Below are 25,231 nucleotides of genomic sequence, written 5' to 3' on the forward strand. Positions count from 1 at the left end.
GGCTCCGGCGGCCCGCGTCAGCGGCCCGGGGACACGGCACGGCGCCGCCCACCGGCAGGCCGCGGCGGCTCCGGCCCCGACCCGGCCCGGCGACGGGGCGGGACGGGAGGCGGCGGCCGGCAGCAGCGAGCCCCGGCCGGGGGACGGCGCCGTGCCGTGTCCCCGGGCCGCTGACGCGGGCCGCCGGAGCCTCCCGGGGCCGGGGTGGGTGGAAACCGGCCGAGCCCCCCCTCCGCGGCCGGATTGCAAAGCGGGGAGCGGGCTGCGCCACTGCCCTGCGGGAGGAGTGCTCTGTGCCCCCGGCCCCGCGGGCCCGGGCTGCGGCGGGGAGCAGCCTCCCGCTCCACTTTGCTCCGGGCGCGGAGGCGAGGGGGATGCGCGGCCGCCGGGCTTCGCGGGAGGCGAGCGGGACTCCCCGCCCTCAGCCCGAGAGGTGCCGGAGCCCCTGGGGGTCAGGGGAGCCGACCAAGATCCTCGACGCTCCTTCCAGGGACCCTCGGGGGCCCCACTTTTCTCTGGGCTGGAGGCGGGAGGCAGGGCGAGCGGAGCCGCCCTGGCCGTGTCCCCCGGGACTAGTGAGCTGGGGGGAGGGGGTGGCGCAGCAGGAGCCCCTCTGCAGGAGCCCGCTGAGGCGAGGGTCTCGCTGGCGGGCCCGAGAAGGGGCTGAACGCCCTGGAAGGAACCAGCATCTCTGGGACTCGGGGCCCATGTCTCTGAACTCGGGAGAGAGGATGGGGGGCTTGAGCTTTGGTTTGGGGGCAAATGCCCTGTTGCGAACCGACCTACGTTCGGGAGCAGAGGACAGGCCAAGAGTTGGGGCTCCCGGACCCCAGGAGGTGGACCAGGTGCTCGGAGGGCGAGTCCCTTCTAGGAAAGGTTGTTGCGTTGCGAAGTGTTGTTTGGGGCGGTGGAGAGCCGGGTGGGATTTGGGGGACTCCCGAGATGCCGAGGGTGAGGGACTGATGCTGCGAGCCGACTGCTCTGGGTTTTGCTCTTCTGCTTTGTAACTTGCTGAGCTCCAAGGGGCGGCTTGGAGTTGCCTTTTGGACTCCGGGCTTCGTCCCGGGTCTGCGAGTTTGTACACTAGGGACTCGAGGAGGAAGGCGAGGCAGCCAAGAGGGGCCCGAAAGGGGCCGGGAGCGATTGGAGCGAAGCTACGTCTTGCACTTTTGGCAGCTGCGGAGGATCGCTGGGCTCCGCCTCCTCTGCGCCCTGTTGCCGGCGCTGTCTCTTTCCCCGGCTGCGCGATCTAACCGCACATTTTCTTCTCTCTCCTAGGCTTCTTTTGGAAGTTCGAGCCCAGGTTTGTCTTGTTTTCTTACCTCTTCAGTGGGTCCCAAAGGGTAATGGGGGTTCAAAAATCTGTTGCTAAAAGTTTTCCCACAAAAATTTGTCCTGCTACTTTCTCATCATTTGTTTTCAAGAGTTTTAGTGTACATTTTGGTAATTAAATTGTTCGAGGAAGGAACAGTTATACTGGCCTCTTTTTTTTTGCATGTTGAAAAACTACCTTGTTGCCAAGCTGCCAAGAGACGTGTTCTTTTTAAGTAATATATCTTTGATTCTCATCTATCTTGTTTTTTCTCCAAGCCTGAAACAGTTAATCCCAAATCAACTTTACACTAACTTTAGATTTTAATTCTGGTTTCTCCGAGAAATCGACTCTTTACTTGGTCAGAACTTTGGGGTTGCTTATATCAATTATTAACCATGACTCCCCATCTTCTCTTATTTTGTCTTAAAAATTTTTATAATTGGGAAATGTCTATATATTGTATTAAAATTGAAAATTGAGAGGTAAGGCTGCCTTAAAAGACACACAGAATTTCCAAGTTTGGCACAGAAGAGTGGTAATAAAGAATCTTTAAGGTGAGACAGCTTTAGATCACCTAGAACAGTATTTCTTATCCTTTTTGGGGTCAGAAACCACTGTCAGGATCTGATGAAAGTGAGGGACTCTCTCCAGAACTATGCACATATGCATAATTGCATACATTTTGGGGTTTGTAGAACCCCCGAAGCCGATCCATGGCAGGGACCTTTCCTCATGTGCTGAAATGTAAGGACAGTTTTGTTTCAGTTTCTCATCCTTTTTCCAGCCTCCTCTGGGCTGCCTCTTTTCCCTCTCATAGTCTCCAGGAAAAGTACTTCTGAACTAGTCCAACTCTCTTATTTTACTCTTGAGGAGACTTTTAAATAACTCGACTGAGAGTCACCAGTTAATAGCAGAGCCTGGATGAGCTCCCAAGTCTTCCTTTACAACATGTGGCCTTAGAGGGAACGGTCCATTTCCTTGCATATTACTTTGTGTATTTAATTGACTTTTAAAGTCTCACTTGATTATTGTTATAAGATATTATAGAATAATTAATGCCAATTAGAGGAAATTTGTGGCTATTTTAAAAATAGCTGTCTATGTCTTTACATTTAAAAATTGTTCTAAAAAGTTTCTCTTGTTTTGAGACAAACATTTCTTTGTTATAACTTATTTCAGGAAAAGACTATTTATGTACCTGATGCCAAACATCTGGATGATAATGGAATTTTTCCATTTTGCATCACTGTCTGCTTTTAAGAAGTTGCAATGTAAATAAAAAGCAAAAGGACAATGTGGTTTTGGTGTTTAAACAAACTTATAACCTGTTTTTAATCAATTAGCCAATTTTAAAGACAATTTTAGAGCTACAAGAGACTCTTGAGGTCATTTAAGCCAACCCCATGTATTTTACAAATGAAAAACTGGATCCAGGCCCAGAAAGTTTAAATGACTTGCCTCAGGTCTCAGAAAGGCAGGGACAAAGCCAAGAGTAGACCCTTGGGCCCTTCATTTCTGGCTCTTATTGAACACCTTCCACTTTAACGGGGAAGCCTGCTGTGCCAAGGGATATGTGGATTACAAAAGACGGGAGAGTTCTGCCCTCAAAAAGGTGGAAAAGTTACCATTTATTTCATCCCTGACACTTGGGCGTACCACAGAGGTTTCCAGGAATTCCTCAATAAAAGAAAACTTGTGATGGTGGATGTTCTGCTTTTGAGCTATTTAATAATCATTCATCTTTCTCTTTAAAATTAAGTTAAACTACCTATACTTCAACAGGTTTTAAAATGAGCAGATAAAATCTTTCAACATTAAAGGAAATAATATCATAATGTAGACCTCCTAAAGAATTAAGTCCCATAGAAATTGTATTATTTTTAGGACTAAGGGTTAGAGTTCTCCAAACTCAGAATCAGAAGCACTGAATTATATCTGTGGTTTTTCTCTGTAGTGGAAAATCTTTGGTCTAGTTCAGTGTTTTGGTAATGTTCTCACACCGTCCTTAAATGTTTGAAATTTTAAACTGTTAAATAGCTTGACTAAAACCAGATCACACTTTTTATGTTGCATATGCTTCCTTCTACTTCTTCCTTCCTCCATCCCAAGGTTCTGATACTTCTTTCCTTCCCTGCTCTGAGAGTCACTGGTCTAATTGAATTAGATACTAGAGTAAAACAAATGGAGAAAATCCTATTCTTCATAAATTTAGTTTCATTCTCTTGGGATTATGGATTTTATTCATTTCTCCACTTGGTTTCCCAAGGATCCCGTTTCATATTTGCCCTTAAAAAAGTATTATGATTTTATAAACAAAGTGTGAATTGACCAGAACAACTTACAATGGGATACATCTTCCAAAACTTTTACATATGATTTTGTATATTCCCTTCACATAATCTTAAGAACATTATTAGTAATCCAAAGGAAAGCATGCTCCTACGGTTGAATGCCTGTTTGATTAATGCTGGGGAACTTGAAATACTGTTCCAGACATGACAATGATATCGTGCTTTTAAAGACTGAATTGCTGTGTAGCTAGTTCACAGAAATCTGTATTTGTTTATAAACCAGATTTCTGTTGTGTTTTGCACCTCTATTTGAGGTTTAGAATTTGGGTAAATTTCTCTTCACTTGAAGTGTTTAGTCTTAGTATATAACAGATTCTTGCACAATCTTCCATTCCAACATAATCCTTCTGACGTTTTTCTGTTGCTTTTAGACAAATATGTTAAATTGAAAAAGTTTGACTTTTCTGTTAGAACCTTTTGTTAGGACCACTCCATTTAAACCCCTTGCTGTTCTTCTAAGTCGTGTTCTCATGGACTTGACCTCTTATAAAAGTGTTTTTAAATTACTCTGCCTTGTTCTTTTGCTGATTTAGATATCTTTTCAGAACTGTGTAGTCTTACCGTATAACTTGAAAGCATATAATACATGCATTTAATAAAGTTCACATATAAACATTAAAAGGAACTGACAGTAGAACACAAGTTGTTTTCTTTTGTAAATAGCCTTGTCAACATGTAAAATGATTCAGTTTGTTTCATTCCAGTTGGGTCTTTGTCTTCTGAGGATCATGATTTTGACCCCACTGCTGAGATGTTGGTCCATGACTATGATGATGAAAGGACTCTTGAAGAAGAAGAAATGATGGATGAGGGTAAAAACTTCAGCTCTGAAATTGAAGACTTAGAAAAGGTAAAGGATTTTACGTTAGTATTTTTATACAAACTTAGAGATTTTGAAATTCTGTTGTAAATTATTTTACAGTATAGCTGAAATAAAAATAGAGATCAGGGGGCTGGCCCCGTGGCCAAGTGGTTAAGTTCGCGCGCTCCGCTGCAGGCGGCCCAGTGTTTCGTTAGTTCGAATCCTGGGCGCGGACATGGCACTGCTCATCAGACCACGCTGAGGCAGCGTCCCACATGCCACAACTAGAAGAACCCACAACGAAGAATACACAACTGTGTACTTGGGGGGCTTTGGAAAGAAAAAGGAAAAAATAAAAAATCTTTAAAAAAAAAAAAAAATAGAGATCAGCATCTTTTTGACCTGACTTTTACAGAATATCACTGACTTCTTCATTATTTTGTAGAATAGCCTAATAAATACATTTTCATTTAATATTTCAAAGTTATATCTGTTAACCTAATTTTTAATTTTATACCAGCATAGTGAAGTAGGTAAATCTGGTCATTTTACAGATGAGATTATTGAGATGTAGAGAACTGTGGGCCCTAAACTTAGTTTGAATGCTAGGGCAGCCCTCTTTGCATTTTACGACACTGTTGTACTGAGGGTTAAACTGAAGTTTAACTAAGCACTGCAGTAGATACAGAGAGAGGTCTTTTCCTTCAGATAGCTTGTAATCTGGTAGAATACTGTAAGAAAATTGGAAGAGAAAAAGTTTTACTCTGTTTTTAAATGTAAATTAGTAATATCCCATTCCCTACCTATCAGTATCTTTTAAAAAGTTGGCAAGAGTGAATGTAGTTTATAACTTTTTAAACCCAAAATCAGTAAAAATTCACATGAACTGGATTTTAAACACGTTTATACCAAGACTACAAAGAGAGGCTTCTATAGGCGTCACCTTGAAAAACTGTAGAATTATTCTTATGTATAAATTTATTTGCAAATTTCTAATCAGCCCAGAAGGACAAAAGCTTTCATGAGTAATGTTGAATAGTAACCATTCTTTGAGTTTTCATACCTCTTTTTCTTGAAGAAAACCTAGCACGTTCTTACGTATTCTCTTGTGCTATATTTGGGAGGGAGGATGAGCTGTTGTATTTCTTCCTGCGTGTTAATACACAGAGAAACACAAGGCAGAGTCTTCAGGGACTAGACCTCAGGCTTGCTCCTGTAGACCTGAAATTTTCTAAACATATTCACTCATTTGGCAAATTAATCCAACACTTTGCAGTTAGATTAATCATTTTCTTTAAAAAATATATCTCCTGTAAGAGCCAAGCAGATTTGGGAATGTAGAGATAAAATTTTTAGAAAGTACTCAAGAAGAAAAGTCTTGCCTGTCACTCCTTTCAGGGGTGATGATAAAATGTTGCTTGTTGATGAGAAAAGATCCCAAGAGTCTCGAGCTCTGCCTTGGCTTTATTCAGGCAATTCCTTCCTACCTCTTGTGAGTGGGTAGCCTGGAATAATTGAGAATTATAATCCAACTAACGTTATCTCTAAGCCAAGGACAGTGGTAGGACCTGGAATTGCAGAAATGAGCAGTTTGACAATATCCTTGAACTGTAGGAGCTTACAGTCTAATTTGGGGTGACAAATGGGAACAAAGATTTTTAGTATGATATGTTAAGAACTATGAAAGTGATAAGCAGTGAGAGCTGTGGGACAAGTAGTATATATCCAGTAAAAGATGGTTAGCCTGATGTGAAAGCTCATGAAAGGCTTCTTAGAATAGACGCTTTTCTTCTGTAGTTTTTTAAGTCAGGACACTGCTGTAGGCATGGGGCAAAAGTCCCAGGTGGTCTCATAATGCACCTTCCTTGATTACCTGTTTGTTGTTAAAGATAGGGAGCTGGCAGTCTAGTTACAACATGACATAAGAAAATGAAATAAATGTGCTGGACTGCGTTTTACCCATGCAGAGCTATTTTGTCAGTAAAATAGTAAGGATTAAAAATCTCATTTTATGTGTTAACTCAGTTACTACTTGAGTGTGGGTAATTTGGTAGAGATTTTTATGGGCTGGTAAAATTTTATTTTTCAGATTTGAAAGTTTTGTTCTTCTAGAGATGACAGTAATAGCTGCTTTGATCTGTGTTTAGTGAGTTTTAAAAGGAAATTGGGGAAGATACAGAGAAATAATCAACAGCAAAGAGTTACTCACTTAACTATTCACAGAAATATCTAGTCCCTATTCTTTGACTTTCATTTTGTCTAGTAAATGCTGGTAATTACATCTTCACTTTGTAATGCTATCTATCATTGAATTTGTAGATTCAGAAAAAGTATAGGCCTTTAAATATTTCACTTTCTCCATTCTTGGACAGTTTTACTTCTTGGCAGTTTATCACATTCTTGGAAATTGAGACCAAAAAGTACAGGTGATCTTTAAACAAATGCTAGTGAAGACCTAAGAGCTGTGCTCCAACTCAGAAGGCCAGTCCTTTTCTCAGTGATCAAGGAGCAAGGGGAGCTGTTTCTAAGAGTGACTGACTGCCCACGTCCTCTGATCTGGGATTCCTATCTGTAGTAAAGCGTAACTCTGTAGCTGTGGTCTCTCTTCTTTATTGATATTTATTGAAACATGAAAATGAATAAAAGAAACAGTAGATAGAGACACAATATTGAGTAAAGATCATTTAATTTTTAGAAGAAATTTAAAATTATTTCTATACAATTTAAAATAATGTATTAATCTTTTATTATTGGAACAGTGATTTAGGTATTGGCACATGTTAACAGTCTTAGGGGTTTGATGTTAATGTTCATTTTAAAAAATTACAAGAAGTTTTTATACTCATAGTAAATAAACTCGATAGTTTGTGGACTAAATATGGCTTATATTTTGGTGCCTACAAATTTTTAATACATAATGTATTATGGAAAGTAAGAGAGATACAAAATCAGCTTTCTTAGAGTAGTGCTTTGATAAGTATAGAGACTTATGTGACTAGATTTTTGTGATTAGACATTAAAATAAGGTTTATGTTGTATCTTTCTATGTTTTAATTTATTCATGTTTCTCTTGCCTGACAGGATTTAATTTAACACCCCTTGATTTAGAGCTGTAACTTTAAAAATGTTCTTTACAGTTCTGCTTTTATTAATATATAGATTTCCCTCTCCCCTGATATTCATTGTGAAATGAGAAAGTAGAAATCACCTTTTTACCACTTAGATTTTGGTATAGGTCTTTCCTTTTTTTTTTAAAAGCATTTTAAAAAGTTGTATGTACACTGTTTTGCAAACTGTATTTTAAGATATCAGAATGGTGTTATATTAAAATTGATCTGCACTTCACTTAGACAATCTCGTATGACTCATCCAGCAATACCATCAGGTATGTCAAATGAGTATTAGCATTATTTCCTTGGCTCAGAGGCCTTGTTGATTCTAAGATGTACCACAGATTTAGAAATAGCATAGATGGTGGCAGGGAGGAACACTGCTGTGAGAAATCTGCCTGTTGGTAATGGGATGCATCCTCAATTCTGATATGTGAGGGTATGCATTATAGGGTCAAGGAAATTATGGGATCTTTCTATTCACAGGTGAGGAAATGGACCTGAGCAGGGTTAGGTGATTTGCCTACAGTAATAGTTAGCAATTACTGAGTCCTCTGTCTCTAAATCTTGTGCTCTTCCTAATATAAACCCTTCAGCTTATACAACAATTCCTTTATAAGTTTGACTAGACTCAATTGGGTCTCTTAAAATTTAAATAGTTTTAACAAAATACCTGAGAAGAAGGCAGAAGAGAAATATCCTCATACCTGGGATAAGGTGCTGGGTCAAACTTCTAGGCTGAGTTAGCCACCACAGATCCTCAGAGACTTTGAGATTTACTAATTCAATTTTGAAAAAAATTTTTTGTGCTTCAAAGGACCAAGTGCTTTATTAATAGGCTCTAGTAGAAAGCTCCTTTGTGAAGTGTTTCAGATACTGGATTCACCTTTTCCAGTTTTGCCTTAGTTTTGGTACAGATAATTTCTGTGTTTTAGTACCAGCTGCCTTTCGGGGACTACACGTTGTCATCCCTTGAATGTATTAATGAGGTTTCCGCTAAGATGGTTACCTTCTCCCTCAGCAGATGATCATGCTTCTGTCTTTATAGGGAATGTAGGGTTTTCGTGAATGACTGACAGGAAGCTCCTATTCGCCCCACACATAGAGTCTTAGCTTTGTATTCATTCTTCCTTCTTTCCCTTCTGTCCCCAAAGTAACTACCACTTCCCAGGCTAACCCCTAGATTCCATCCCTCCTGCCCTCAGTTTATTCTTCTGCTTATTTTTGTATTTCAGCAAAGAATCCTCCTTGTACATTTCCTACATTTGGAAAAAATTCTCTTTTAACCCTGTGTTATCTTTAGTCATTCTTTTATAGTGTATGTGCTTGCTTTCCTTCCATTCCGTCCTCAGCTTTGCCTCTCCTGACAGGCTGTAAGGTCACCAATAATTCCTGATTGACAGATAGAAAGAATTCTTGTCTTGTCTTTATCTCGCTTGATGTCTCTTTGATATTTGACCCAAGTGACCATCCCTGGTTTCTCCACACTTGCTTCTTCCTCAACTTACATAATTCTGCTTTCTCCTAGTTCCATTTCTACTTTCTGGTGTCTCCCTCTGTCATATTTATGGGCTTTTCTTTCTGTGCCCACATTTTAATCGATGGTATTCCCCTGGGGGAATAGCTTTTGTCTTCTCACTCTGTATGCCTTTTATGGATGATTTCATGCAAGTCCATTACTTTAGCTTTCACCTTAAATCATCATTTACCATCCAACCCTCAAGTTTATTTGTCTTGTGTTTCTGTCTCATAATGGTGCTGTAGCTATTTAGCCTTCTCGGGCCAGAAGTGGGCAGTCTTTTTAGATTCCTGTGTCACTTTCATTCACTCTATCAAGTAAGTCAAGAAACAAATGCTTTTTTCTTAATTTTGCTTAGATTATTCCATTCCTTAGTTCAGGTTCTCATTCTTCTACTCTCCCTAGAACCTTATTTCCAAAATGCAAATCATGTTTAAAATTTTCCATATACATACTATAGGGTAATATATCTGAAAGTTCTTCTAATAAAGTATATGTCCCCTTCTCTTTTCTCTCTACCCTCTCCCTGAGTGAGCTCATCAACTCCTGTGGCTTTAAATATCATCTAAATGCTAATGAATGCCAGATTTATATCTTTAGCCCAGCCTGATCCTCTGAGCTCCAGGCTCCTGGCCAACTTGACTTTTCCACTTGGATGTTTCATAGTCCTCTCAAACTTAACTTGTGTCCTCTACAGAACCCTTAATTTTTTCTTCAAAAAGCTTTCATTTCTTGAGTCTTTTCTATCTCAATAAAAGTTACCAGTATCTAGGCAATTGCTCAAATACAAATCTGAGGAGTCATATGCCCTCCCTCTCCCTTCCACTCCTACATCCAGTAACCCATTGGATTCTACCTCAGTTCTTATCTTGCCTATTCATTTCTCTCCCTGTCTATGTCACTACCCTAACCCAGCATGAGGCTCCTAAGTGGTCTGCCTGCTTCTGTCTTATCTCTTCACCTCCCCAAACTTTCCTTCGTGCAGCTGCCCAACATTTAAGAAGAAAGAAAGTCATGTCACTCTGTTTTTATAATTCTCTAGTGGCTTCTCATTGTCCTGGGAATAAAGTCCAAGTTCCTTTCCCATGAGACCTTTCATGATCTGCCTGTGTCTGTCTTTCCAGTCTCCTCTTGAGCTACTCTTCAATCTACTCTCCATGCTCTAGCCACTGGCTTAGTGGGAAACACCTTCAGGGCTTGAATTTGTCATTTCCTTTGCCTGGAATGCTGTTCACAGGATTGGTCACTTCTCAGACTTTGGGCCTCAGCTGAAGGTCACTCACTGTCTTCCACTGTGACTCTTTGAAAGTAGACTTCCTACATTACTCTGTATTTCAGGATCCTATTTATTTCCTTTACACGCGTCATAATTGGCAGTTCTATATTTGTGTATTGTCAGTATCCCCCTTAGACTGTAAGTTGTGGAAGGGCGAGATCTGTGATTCATACCAGCGCTTGACACAGTGGCCTCCTGGCGCACAGTCACTGCTCAGGCAGTGTTTCTGGTGACAGACCACAAGTGCCTAGTACACTGCCCTCTCTGCATCTTTCAAGACTTAGCTCAGACTTTGCCCTCTGTGTGGTACCTCCCTACCCTAGACCGTTATTCCCTTCTCTGTACCCACCAATTTACAGCACCAATTCCAGAATGGATTATTGCAGCCATCACGTTGTATTATAAATTGTTAACTTATAGGCTTCTTCCACTAAGACTGAGCTCCTTGAGAACACTGATTTTCTGTAAATTTCATTTCTGTATCCATAACCGGTAGCTCTCCACACAATACCGAGAACCCCATAAATGCTGTATTGATGGGAAGGTGGACTATTAGTGTATGGTGAATGAAAATTGCCATCTCCCCAGCTCATGGAGGGAATCTGAAACTGAGGTTTTGGAGAAATATTACTGACAGGTGGTTGGCAAAGGCTGTATCCCAATCTCCTCTTATGTTATAATCACTATGAGCTAAAGGGAATGGCTGCACGGACTCTTCGAGGAGCAGGAGTTAGACTCTAAATCTGGTTCTGGGCACCTCAGAAAGCTTCTTTGGTTTGGGAGAAGAATAATTTATGAGGTTTCTCCATAGCATGGGTAGATTTCTGTCCATCCTGACCATCCTACTCAGTTAGTGCTGACTCCGTGTTCCCAAGGCAGCTTTGTACTGATCTGAATCCCAAGCTGAAAAGATTTCATGAGTGACATGATTGGTATGGTCATTGGAAAGGTGCATGTCTACTACTGCAAATTTACAAATTAGCATTCTGTCATATACCTTATTTTAAGTTCATTTAGCATGAATCTGTTTCAGTCGGCCACAGTTAAAAATGTAAGTTCCACACCTGCAAAGATGAAGGCCAGATTCTTGGGGACCCCCCCAAAGCCTGCGTCCCCTGTGGGCCCTGGTGGGTAGTCAGCTGGCTCTCTAGGAGTCATCACTGGCTCTTCTCAGCTCACTTTGTGACTAACTGTGTGTATGTTTTATACACTTTGCTTTAGCATTTTTGTGCTGTTTGCTTCATGACTTAGGTATTTTGTCTTAAAGGGAAAACTAAACCAAAAAGTAAGCTTTAAAAACAAATCTCTTAATAAATAGACATAAACGTCTTTAAAATATTTTACAAATTAACCAGTCCATGCATATGTTGTTTCAAATTTATTTCTTTGAATAATTATAAATAGTTCTGTACACTTTCGTAGGTGAATTAAAATATTTTTTAAAAAGGGAGTATAGCACTTATTTTCAGATGGATTTGAGGAGGGAAAAACAGTGACTGGGTGCTGCTCTGTGGCCTGGCACAGGTGTTCCTAACGTAGGCAGCGCTGCAGCCTGAGCGGGTGGCTTTATCAAAGCAGCGCAGCCGCTGAGAGAACTGGGCAGCCTGGGCTTCCAACCCAGAGCAGAGCCTCAGGTTTCTCATCCGTAAGATGGTGGTAATGATACGCACTTCACTAGATGGTGTAGGAAAAAACCCCAAACAACTGGTATAGAATATAGGTAAAGTAGTAGGAATGAATATAAAAGGATAATTGTGTTTTGAAAATTAATAAATACTGTTTGCGTTAGTAAATGTTCAGCAAAGTTTTCCCATCAGGGGTCTTCTAATGAGCACGAAGGATAAACCAAGTGATCAGCTATTAATTACCAGGAAACAAACTGAAAATTACATGAAGTTATTGATTGATTAATTGGAAATATTTTCAAGGCAAATGTTTATACTAATGTGAAAGCTGAAAAAAGGAAAAAAGGTCTGCACTAAAGCAAATATTTGAGGAATTGTTAAGAACCTAAAATGGTGGTGGAAAATAAAAATTCAGATGTTAATTGTTAGGCTTTTGTTGATATAGGTGTTTGAGTCGTTTTCTGGCAGTGATACAAATAGAAAAACTAAAACTTGGCTTTGATTTGATACTGCTGTTTTTATAGTGTGCTTTATGAACAGTGAGGGCATCACAGTTTATCTCTGGTCCGGCATTGTGACATATGAGTGTGTGTTTGTGTCCTGGCTTGAATAGGAGGGAAACATGCCTCTAGAAGATTTACTGGCGTTCTATGGCTATGAACCTGCAATTCCTGCGGTTGCAAATTCTAGTGCAAACAGTTCCCCAAGTGAACTTGCAGATGAACTCCCAGATATGACACTAGACAAAGTGAGTACAAGCGTTTAAAAGAAAAATTCCAGATCTGTTACCATTGACTGTTTTTATTAGACTTGCCTTAATTTAAAGCATTTCAGAATCCTGAAATGTAGATTTCTTATTGTCCCGTTTCTCTCATCATTTTGGTGACTGATTTAAATATTGTTTGGCTTTGTTCACACTACTTTAAAAGTAGTAGTAGCATTGTAATACTTTGCGTTTGAGTGTTCTCATAATTTTTTCATCTTTCCTATGTAGACATGTTGTATCTAAACTTAGATTTTGCCCTAACTTCTTTTGATCCTGTGAACACTTGAATACATTGATTAATAAATCCCCCAGAAGCTTGAACCCAAGCTGGCTTAGGCATGGAGTAGTTGCAGAGAAGTTCTGTTTTCTTGGGCTCTGGGAGTGACAGCAGCCACAGCGGCCAAGGCCTCGGTGATCTGTCTCTAACATAGACTGGTTGTGGGGGCGGCTTGGTCCCTGCTGAGGAAAATTCACACAGCCATGGTCTCTGCTAACACATCCCTGGAAAGCTTTCCTCGCCTTTCAGATCTCAGGCAGGGAAGGGAATCCACACCTTGGAACCTCTTCCTGTGAGTTAATTGTTCCCAGTTTTGAGTCAAATGTGATATTAATGTACTGCAGACCTTAATGACCGAAGTCATCCAGCAAATATTGAGTGCCTACTGTGTATCAGGCACAAGGGTGACTATACACTTACGTAAAAATTAATTCAAATCTGTTCCTTTTAAAATTATATCACTAGTCCGGCCTGTTCCTTACTTAGACTTTAAAAATTATTGGAAGACTGGAGTTTGGAGACTTTTTTTTGTTTTATATATTTATGTTGGCAGAAAGTGAGTTTAATTGTTAACCACTTAGAAGTAAGATTTTTTTGGTAAATTCACTAAAAATTAGCCTGCAGCTTTAGATAAGCTCTCTTGCATACCTACAAATTAGGCAAATTGTTTGTTAAAAGTGTATATTAATGTAGTTATTAAATATTATATATAATTAAATATTAAATGTTATGAAATATTTATCTACATGAAGTCAATTATAGGAGAATTTCAGATTTGCATCTCTCAAAACTAAGGTTTCAACTAGTTCTTAACTATATCATAATACCATAATATGTTTATGAAAGTGTTATAAAAAGACTTTTTTTTAATTGGTGAGATGTAATCATTTCTAACTCTGCACTGCACTCCTTTTCTTACAGGAGGAAATAGCAAAAGACCTCCTGTCAGGTGATGATGAGGAAACGCAGTCTTCTGCAGATGATCTGACACCGTCTGTGACTTCCCATGAAACTTCTGATTTCTTCCCTAGGCCTTTACGATGTAAGAAGCCCAATCATTACTGATTATTAGTAACATTGATACTCCCACTTGAGTACATTTCTTGTATTCAGTAGTTTGTCAGAATATTCTAAGTGTTTTATTTAATTTAAAAGAATGCTGTTATTATCTGAACAAGATTATACCCTTCTTTTGTTGAGTTAGAGGTAAACTAATATACTGTTTAAAAATTAAAACATTTGCTTAGTTTTGCAAGACTGTCTGCTTTCTTTTCTTTTCCAAGACTCATCTATTGCTATGGTAACCAATCTTAGTTCAACCATGAAATTTTATAGACATCCTTTGGACTTCTGTTAAAAGGCCCTTACTGTCCTGGTTTTGAAAACTATCAGTTCCTCAGAAACTATTTTTTATTTTTACTGATTTATTTAATCCTTTTCTTTCCTTTTGGGTCTTGGTGTTTTCTTTTAATGAGTATCAGTAGTATTTAACAGGTCTTTGAACTGAAATAATTTCTTTTCTTTCTTTCTTTCTTTGGTGAGGAAGATTGCCCCTGAGCTAGCATCCATTGCCATTCTTCCCCGTTTTGCTTGAGGAAGATTGTCTGTGCTAACATCCATGCCAGTCCTCCTCTATTTTGTATGTGGGACACCACCACAGCCTGGCTTGATGAGCGGTGTCTAGGTCTGTGCCCAGAATCCAAACCGACAAACCCTGGGCTGTTGAAACAGAGTGCACCAGACTTAACTGCTGTGCCACCGGGCTGGCCTCTGAAATAGTTTCTAATATGCAGCTTCACTTATTTCTCAGATATTTTTATGGTAGAAGAGCTGTTCAGTTGAGTTTAAACACACATACACACATTTATTCCAGAAACATAATTTTGCTGGATTTAACGTGCAGCTCTTTGTGTGGATCTTACTCTGGTTAGTATAATCAGAACTCTTGTGCTTTATATTCTTTTTTAAGGTGACCATAGTGGTTTTCCCTTTGCCTCCCCGAACTATTTGAATGTATACCAAATAATTATAAGGATACTATACACTTTCTTAGTGTTTTCAGTGTCTTGTTTTGACTAGTGTCAAAATGTGAGACTAGTACAAGAGGGTTAGTGTATTTGTGCTGATCTCATTTATTCAACAAATTTTCATAAAATCCCATGTGCCAGACAGTCTTCCAGGTGCTGCACAAATAGGCAGTAAAAACCTGTTTTAAAATTTGGTTTTCTTCTCTTAAGCAAATACTACATGTGATGGGGATAAGGAATCAGAAGTTGAAGATGTTGAAACAGACAGTGGTAACTCGCCTGAAGATTTGAGGAAGGTAAGTTTAGTTACCGTCATAACTTATCAGACTGTTTGGACTAAAGTAGCTTTTAAAAGCATTTCTTAAATAATTTGAGATAATTTTGTTGTTTCAAGAAGTTTCTTCTGACTTGTAGTAACTGATTAATGAGTTGGAACTTTTTTCCAGTGTTTATTTTTACAATGAATTGTTTTCTATTTCTCAATTTTCCTGTAGGAAATAATGATCGGTTTACAGTATCAGGCAGAGATTCCCCCTTATCTTGGAGAGTATGATGGTAATGAGAAAGGTAAGGAAGGCTTTTGATTTTGATATTTGGTAGGGCAAGTTACCCTTAATATGTTTATTTAAATATCTGATTATAGCCTTGGCGTTATAAAGGTAGATTTGGAGTCAGGGAAAATTTGGATCTGACTTAGGAATAATATATCACAATTAACCATGAGACTCGGAGAACTACCCCCTCTCCGTACAGTGCTTCTTAGCCAGTATGCTGAGCTCCTTTTAAAGTCGTGGAGAGCCTCTTAAGGTGCAACTGTATGGCCTGTATCCCCCTCCAATAGAAGTGGGTTGAATTTTAGCACCTGAGATAATGGCAATGTTGGGGATATAATCTTCTTGGAAGGAAAACTCTTGAGGAGAAAAGAGACCAAAGAAATTCTCCTGCCCCAGCCCTGATCAAGAAGGTGGTGGGATATAAGGATTCTGCTGCTTTTGTTGTACACCCTTGATTAAGTGTAATCAGTTTTTCTTCACATTTTTGGTAGATTGCAACTATAGTTGGTTCTGAAAATATGGAAGGGTGAGGTGGTGGAAAATAAAAATACAGGTACACCTTCCTAGTGGAACTTGGGTACCAAGTAGATTTGACTGTGGGCAGTTGACTTTTTCCCTAATGAGTTCATTGGTCCCTGTGAGGTCATGAGGGTAAAAGCAGGACAGCGATACAACACTTCCTGAGTTCTTTCTTCCTTTCCTCTGCATTGGGTCATCCCTCATTTAAAGGAAGGGAGGACTGGCTACCGTGGGGTCAGTAGCCTTGACAGCCCTTAGCAACACCGTTTTCCTATACCTCTTTCTAAGTGATGGAAGACAGTTGTTCTGGGGAAGCAAACAGTAGCTGATCATCTTCAGGTGCCCCAGCCTTGCCCCCCCAACCCAAATGCCACACACACCCTTGGAGCTAAGCACATGCAGAGCAGCTGTTGGTCCACAGGTTATATATAATGGAGGTAATAGCGTCTCAGTTCTACACATTCAGGAGGGAAGGCATACCTTCTCTATCTCTTGAGAGAATAAATCTAAATTATTTTACCTGTTTCAGTTTTGACCAAAAAGTAAAGAAACTAGTTCCAGAAACTTACCTCAAAAATCAGTCTTATTGCTTCACAGCACACTTTATTTTTAACTTTCTCGCTCACTAGGAATGATAATGTCTACCTTACACAGTTGTGAATACAGAGCACTTACCACGGTCCCTGCTACATAGTGTGCTCTCAATATGTTATTTTTATTAGCTATATTCAGTACTTATACCCTTGAAGAATGGATTGTACGTGAAGCAGTGGAATAAATACTTAGGCCGTCTGTATTGTCTGAAGTAGAAGATTTGAGTATGGGGGCAGTGTGTGCGTTAGTGTACACCTTGTTTTAGTGACATTTTGCTTATTAATATATCAGCCTCTAAGAGACTGTGGAAAGTTTCCTCCCCTTCTATTTATCGTTCTTTTCCATTTTTGATTAATCTGCTTCTTCCTTTAGACAGAAATTCACCTTCTGGGAGGAGATTGGTAAAAGAAAAATATACCTTTCTTAGGTGTTTCATTATTGGCACATATTTCAGTTTTTGTTTATTTTTGTTTGTTTCTTTTGTTTGTAATTTTTAACCTCTAGACATCTCATAGAACCATTTTGGGAGTTCAAGAGAAAACTCCAATCAAGTCATTAAAGAATTTACGTAGGGTTTTTTATCCCCTCATTAGAGGAATGTAAGACACCACTATGGGGTTTTACATTAGACTTTACTAGGCATAGAAAACCTGTGATTGGTTAGTAAATTCAGCCACCAAAAAAGCTGCAAGCTCTAGCCACTAGAACACTTGGCCCTTAATAAAGTTAGAAAGAACTTTTTTAAACCTTTACTAAGGAAAGGCTCAGCTTGCCAGACAATCAAATCAGTGGTGTCCTCAAAGTTAGTTACTTGTCTCAGTGTATAGCCTATTAAGAAAGAGAAAGAACAGTTTGTATACATCTTGGCGGGCATTCACTATTTTTAATGTGTTAATGGGATTTTTCTTTATCAGTGTATGAAAATGAAGACCAGTTACTTTGGCGTCCTGGTGTGGTTTTGGAGAGCAAAGTTAAGGAGTACCTTGTTGAGACCTCATTAAGAACTGGAAATGAAAAAATAATGGATAGGATTTCTGCTGGAACACACACAAGGGACAATGAACAGGTATACTTTAACGTCTGTTGAAACAGCAGCTAGTAGTATCTTCTTGATTTTCTTATATTTGATTCTTCTGTTTCTTAAACGTGACGTGGATACCTCTTTTTCTAATAGATTTTCAAAACTTAGAGTATACTGGTTTAAAAGAAAAATCCCGAGACCTGGTGATAACCCCTCCCTATTATTTCATGTCTTTTCTTCCGGTCTTTTCTTCTATACATATACACATATCTTACTTTAGGTACCATTTAGTATCCTTATGATCACGTAATCTTATTTTCCTTTGCTGTTGAGGATTCTTTAATACTTCATTCTTGATGACTGTGTATTCCACCCTGTAGTTGTAATAGCACTTGTTTAAACATTTTCCATGGTTGGACTTTTAGATTTTATGATAAAGGTGTTTTTTGGATTATTCTTGAAGTTTCTTCAGGAAGTGATTAAAGGTAATGTCTGTTAAGATTGTATAAATTTGCTTTAGGAGCATTTGTTAAACACTGTTTACCTGTAGAAGCAGAACATTCTCCTGATCATAGGTGGGATGAGGGTGGGAGTATTGCCTATTAAGGGCTTTTTGAATGCCCCTAGTTTTGCCCTTCTGACATCATTTTGCCCCTATCATATACTTTTTCACTCTGTATTGCCAGCCAAGATGATCCTGACTAATAAATACCCAAAGATAGGTAGACTCAAACTTGAATCCCCAAGTAACATAGAGAAGTCATACAAGCTGAACTTCAAAGTAGTTTTGTCAACTGTCTAAAAGAAATCCCCTTGGGTTTTTGTACTGACATTCCTATAAACTAATAGTGGAAGAATTAGTGTCTTTAGAACATTAAACCTTCCACTTCAAGAACATGGTCTGACTCTCCATTTATTTGACTTTTTTAATCACTCAAATGTTTTTGTTTGAACATCACATGCATCTACTTAGCTTAATTCCTCAATATCTTTTGTATTTAATACTCTTGTAAATGAGATCTCTATTATATGTATAATTGTATATTGTTGATATAGAGAAAGCAATTTTTTAAAAATTTTTTTCTCAAGCTATTGAAACTCTTTAGTATAATGAGATGTTTCAGTTGTGTCTCTTAGGTTTTCTAGTCTTAAAATCATTACTGAATTATACTATTGTTCCCTCCTTACCATTATTATATCTCTTATTCCTGTTATATGTCTTACTGCATTAGCCATAACTCCCAGAGGCATTCGGTAGTAATACTGATTTAAGGCCTCCTTTTGCTGAAAAATAGTACATCTTAAGATTTTTACATTAAGAATAATAGCAGCCCTTGGTTCAATGTAGGTTATCTTTATAATAGTAAGGTAGTATCCATCTACTTATAGCTATTATATTTTTGTCTTATTTTAATTAGAAATGAATACTGATTTATCATGCTTTTTTAGTAACTTGAGATTATTGTTTTTAATGATTATTAATGTATTCATTATTAATCTATTGATGTGTTAATAGATATCCTAATATTGAGCCATCCTTGCCTTTCTTGAAACTTACTTGGGAAGGTGATTATTATTTCTTACCCTCAGTTGAGTTCTGTCTGCTACTATTTAGTATATTCACAATTCTAAACAGATTTAGTAGGAAGAAATTTTTTTTAAAATGGCACCTTTCATAGTAGATGGAAATAATTGAGACCATTATAAACTCTAGTCACTAATGTAGCTGTCCTCCTGTTCCAGACCTGCTGTTTTTCTATTTTGTTAAAACTCTAAAAGGCAGGGTGTAGGTGATATCAAGAGATAAGACCATAGTTCTAATTTTTCCCAGCTACGAAAAATGTCACCTAAAATAGGGGAATTCCTCCAGCCCAGAAGGTGTAGCAATAAAAAAAAAAAGTCAAGCATGATACTGGTAGATGACTTCTGAGAGGTAGAGTGAGAATGAACAAACTCATGGGTTGCCAGAGTCCATCTGCAGGATTTATATGGACTAAATGTCCGGGCAGACATACATCAGGTGTCCTGAAATTAGAGACATTTCAGCCACTAGTTTTCAGGATTCTTACAGTATGCCTTTTTTTAAAAAATGCTGTTAACATGAACTTCTGGTGATTTTTATTGAGTTGTTTTTTTCTCTCTGTCCTAGGCATTATATGAACTTCTCAAGTGTAATCATAATATAAAGGAAGCCATTGAAAGGTACTGCTGCAATGGAAAGGCATCTCAAGGTACGAAACAGTTGGGATCAAGAGAGGGAAAAGGCAGGGGATGGCCATTTGGGGATCAGAATAAGCAAAATAGCATAAAGGATGGAGCAATCCTATAACACTTTTGTAAGATCTGTGTTCATCTTCATAGCAAATAATTTTTTCCTTTTCTTGCCCTCTATTTTTAGACGTACCAGAGATTGTTCAAATACAAATTAGTTACCCCCCTGTCACCTCCACTTTCTTGAAGAAATAGTTACAGAACAAAGCAGACCCCAGAGATGACAATATATCCAAAGTAATTAAAAAGAATGATTTTATGATTTCGTTGACAAAAAAAGTTGTTTTTTCTTTTTTTAAAAAATCAGACAGGAAGTGAAAAGGAGATTAAAGATTAAGAAAAGAAACATGTATAATATATTCCATTGATTTATTGCCAGAAATGTATTTTTCATAGTTATGTAATAACATTTTTACAATGCTAAGGTTTTGTGTGTGTCGGAAAAATGGTTAACTTTAATTTCAGTGTTTTTGTCATTGTATAAATGGATTGCATGCACCATAGTTCTCATTAAGAATATGTAGAGTGAAACAGTACTTAGTAATATTATATAAATGGCTTGGAAAAATGTAAAAGCTGGAAACGGTACATTTAAACTTGTAGATTGTGATAGCCTGTTGAAATGTTTCTTTGTAAAAGCTATTTTTTTGAAAAACTTATTTTAAGCTCTCATAACTCTCAAAAACTAAATACTGATTTCCTCCTCAGTTCAAACTATTTGCCACCTTTTTGATGGACTACTGTTAATGGCTTTGGGGACCTGGTCTCCATGGTCATTGAGTGAGGCACTTTGTCTCCTCTGCCCCAAGTAGATTTGACTTCACCATTAACATCTGCCCGGAAGTTAAATGGGATTTAGTCTTTTGAGAGCATGGGCTGTTTCTTATTCCCTTTATATTTACAGAGTATAGCACTACAAACTGACTAAATAAATATGTCTTGTTTATGTATGGTCTCTGATTAAAGAACTTAGGGTTTTGATGTAAGACCAAAATAAGGCTTTTTTTTTTCATGAAGGAAATAACCTAATTTAAAATATATGCTCACTGTTTAAAAAAGTCAGAAAAATGGTGAGCATAAATTATAGAAAAACATTAAATTCTAATCCCGCCATGTAGAGGAAAAAAACAGTGTTTATATTTTCGTAGTCTAGATTTTTTGATAGGATTTATAGTATGCATTCTTTTGGTAATCCTAACTGAAATCTCCTACATACAGAACTTGTGTGTGTGTGTGTACCTTTATGGCCTTTTATTGGTAAAACATACTGAAAGTAAATCAGTGATTCATAGAAAAGAGTTTTGAGGCCAATGAGTTTTGTTTTAAAATTTCTTTAGAAGGAATGACTGCATGGACGGAGGAAGAATGCCGGAACTTCGAACATGCACTCATGCTTTTTGGAAAAGATTTTCATCTTATACAGAAGAATAAGGTAACTTAGGCAAATTAGTACAGAGAAATTGCTTAGTGATTACAATGAGTATAAGTACTAACTTTTAAGTCACTTGGGTAGGAAAAAAAAAAAGGCAGCAACTTGTTAATGCTCCCCTGCCGTTAACATATCGCACATTGCTCTAAACATGACTAGGATTTGCTCAAAGATGCCATAGCCTGCTCATGGGTTGGCTGATAGTACACTCAAGTATCATTTGACAAATACAGTTATCATGCTCTACTCACAGAAAATGGATTCAATGTATTTTTCAGGAAGTGTTACTCTTCTACTTTTTTCCTTGACATTCATTTCTTTCTAAGCTATTCAGAGGTTTGTGGCCTCGGAAATGTTTCTCTTTAGCAGTGAGAACTGCAGTTACTGAAAGAAGAAACATTGGTTACTAAAAGCAACTAAAATATTCTAACAACATCAAATGCTGACAAGGATATGGAGCAGCAGGAACTCTCTCATTCATTGCTGGTAGGAATGCAACATGGTGCACAGTCTCTTTGAAAGACAGTTTGGTGGTTTCTTACAAACCTAACTCTACTCTGACCATACAATCCAAGAATCTCACTCATTGGTATTTACCCGAAGGAGTTGAAAACATGTCCACACAGAAACCTGCACGTGAATATTTGGTAGATTTAATCATAATTGCCAAAACTTGGAAGCAGTTAAGATGTCCTTTGAGATGAATGGATAAATAAACTGTGGCACATCCATACAATAGAATATTATTCAGTGTTAAAAAGAAATGAACTATGAAGCTACAGAAAGACATGGAAGAACCTTAGATGCATATTGCTAAGTTAAAGAAGCCAATCTGAAAGGCTACATACTGTATGATTACAACTATATGACATTCTTGAAAAGGCAAAATTTTGGAGATGGTAAAAAGATCAGTGGTTCCAGGGGCTAGTGGGGAGGGAGGGATGAATAGGCAGAGCACGGAGGATTTTTAGGTCAGTGAAACTGCTCTGTATGGTACTATAATGGTGGATATATGTCATTATACATTTGTCAAAACCCATAGGACGTACAATACCAAGAGTGAACCCTAATACAAATGATGGACTTTGGGTGATAAAGATGTGTCTATGTACTCATTAATTGTAACAGATGTACCACTGTGGTGGGGGATGTTGATAGTGGAGGAAGCCACGTGTGAGTGGGAGTAGGAGGTGTATGGGAACTCCATACTTCTCAATTCCGTTGTGAACCTAAAATTGCGTTAAAAATAGTCTATTGTTTAAAATGTGTGTGTGTGTGTATGTATATTCTAATAGTTTGGAATAATTAAGTCTCATTAAAGTATGCTTTGTTTATTATTCTCTCTCTTCATCCTAAAGGAACCTAGGATTCTGAAGTATTTAGGTGGGTAGGTCAATATTTTATGCCTTTTTCTTTTTAATTAATAGACCTTATTTTTTTTAGAACAGTTTTTGGTTAATAGAAAAATTGATCAAAAGTACACTGAATTCCCATACATCCCCTCTTACCCTGTATACATAGCTTCCACTATTACTAATATCTTACATTAGTGTGATACATTAGTTACAATTAATGAGCCAGTATTGATACATTATTTTCAACTGAAGTTTACATTATGGTTCCTTCTTTGTGTTGTATATTCTATGGATTTTGACAAATGCATAATGACATATATCCACCATTGTAGTATCATACAGAAGAGTTTGAGTGCCCTAAAAGTACCCTGGGCTCCAACTTATTCCAACATATTTCTCCCTTCCTCCCTGCCTGTCACCCTAACCCCTGCCTTTTTACTGTCTCTGTGCTTTTGCCATTTTGGAATGTCATATAATTGGAATCATACAGTGTGTAGTCTTTTCAGATTGACTTATTTGACTTAGCAATATGCATTTAAGGTTTCTCTGTCTTTTTGTGACTTGATAGCTCATTTCTTTTTATTCCATTGTATGGATTTATCAGTTTGTTTATTTATTCACCTATTGGGGGACATCTTGGTTGCTTTCAAGTTTTGACAGTTATGAATAAAGCTGCTGTCTACATCCTTGTGGAGGTTTTTCTGTGAACATAAGTTTTCAATTCCTTTGGGTAAATACCAGTGGGTGCAATTGCTGGATCATTTGTGAGAAATTGCTAAACTATCTTCCAAAGTGGCTGTACGTTTTGCATTCCCATCAGCAGTGAATGAGAGTTCCTGTCGCTCCACATCCTCACCAGCATTTGGTGTTGTCAGTGTTTTGGATTTTGGCTATTCTGATAGGTGCGTAGTGGTATCTTGTTTTAATTTGTATTTCCCTGGTAACATATGATGTGGAGCATCTTTTCATATGTTTATTTGCAAGCTGTACTTCTTTGGCGAGATTCTGTTAAGGTCTTTAGCCCATTTTTTAATCAGATGGTTTTCTTATCGTTGAGTTTTAAGAGTTCTTCGTATATTTTGGATAACAGTCCTTTATCAGAAATGTATTTTGCAAATATTTTCCCCTAGTCTGTGGCTTGTCTTTTCATTCTCTTAGCAGTATCTTTTGCAGAGTAGAAGTTTTTAATTTTAATGAAGTCCAGCTTACCAATTTTCTTTCATAGATCAAGCTTTTAGTTTTGTATCTAAAAAGTCATCACCATCCTGAAGGTCATCGAGATTTTCTTCTGCTATCTTCTAGGAGCTTTATAATTTTGCATTTTACGTTTAGGTCTATAATTCATTTTGAGTTAATTTTTGTGAAAAGTCTAAGATTTGTGTCTAGGTTCCTTTTTTTTTTTTTTGCATTTGGATGTCCAGTTGTTCTAGCACCATTTATTGAAAAGACTATCCTCCTTTTATTGAATCACCTTTGCTCCTTTGTCAAAGGTTAGTTGACTGTATTTGTGTGGGTATATTTCTGGGCTCTCTGTTCTGTTCCATTAATCCATTTGGCTATTTTTTTCACCAGTACCACACTATTTTGATTACTGTAGCTTTTATAGTAAATCTTGAAGTCAGATAGTGTCAGTCCTCCAACTTTGTTCTTCTTCAGTATTGTGTTGGCTGTTTTGGGTCTTTTGCTCTTCCATATAAACTTTAGAATTGGTTTGTCAATATTTACTAAATAACTTGCTGGGATTTTGATTGGAATTGCACTGAATCAATAAATCAAGTTGGAGAGAACTGACATCCTAATAATAGTGAGTCTTTTCTGTCCATGAATATGAAATATCTCTCCATTTAGATCTTCTTGGATTTCTTTAATCTGAGTTTTGTAGTTTTCCTCATATAGATCTTACATGTCTTTTGTTAGATTTATACCTAAGTATTTCATTCTGGGGGAGTGCTAATGTAAATGGTATTATGTTTTTAATTTCAAATATCAATTGTTTATTGCTGATATATAGGAAAGCAGTTGACTTTTGCATATTGACCATGTATTTTGCAGCCTAGCTATAATCATTTAAGTTCCAGGAGTTTTTTTGTGATTCTTTGGAATTTTCTATATAGACAATCATGTCATCTACAAACAGAGACAATTTTATTTCTTCCATCTTAATCTGTATACTTTTTATTTCTTTTTCTTGTCTTATTGCATTAGCTAGACCTTTCAGTATGATGTTGAATAGTTTCATGCATTTTTGTATGTATGAGAACTTAATGTTTTCTCAAAGATGAGATGAAGTGTTTAATTTAGTAAATAGATAAAATATTTTTTAAAAAGTCTGGATTACCCTTTTAAGTCAAAATGAAACATCAGTTTTGCATTAACTTATGAAATGTATCCATTCGTTCCATAAATAAGTCCCACCATTT

General features: G+C 37.9%; 1 protein-coding gene across 1 annotated transcript in view; it reads left to right on the top strand.

The window, feature by feature from the left end:
- MIER3 (MIER family member 3) overlaps nt 1-25,231 on the top strand; it is a 31,217-nt gene that overhangs the window by 572 nt on the left and 5,414 nt on the right. Inside the window, exons 2-10 of the mRNA XM_046672099.1 lie at nt 1,279-1,303; nt 4,371-4,516; nt 12,612-12,746; nt 13,963-14,083; nt 15,279-15,364; nt 15,563-15,635; nt 17,650-17,801; nt 19,906-19,987; nt 21,365-21,459. Coding sequence (XP_046528055.1) covers nt 1,279-1,303; nt 4,371-4,516; nt 12,612-12,746; nt 13,963-14,083; nt 15,279-15,364; nt 15,563-15,635; nt 17,650-17,801; nt 19,906-19,987; nt 21,365-21,459 — 915 coding nt within the window. The remainder of the gene's footprint in view (nt 1-1,278; nt 1,304-4,370; nt 4,517-12,611; nt 12,747-13,962; nt 14,084-15,278; nt 15,365-15,562; nt 15,636-17,649; nt 17,802-19,905; nt 19,988-21,364; nt 21,460-25,231) is intronic.

This window comes from Equus quagga, chromosome 9, assembly GCF_021613505.1.
Source record: "Equus quagga isolate Etosha38 chromosome 9, UCLA_HA_Equagga_1.0, whole genome shotgun sequence".
In the NCBI taxonomy this organism is placed as follows: domain Eukaryota; kingdom Metazoa; phylum Chordata; class Mammalia; order Perissodactyla; family Equidae; genus Equus; species Equus quagga.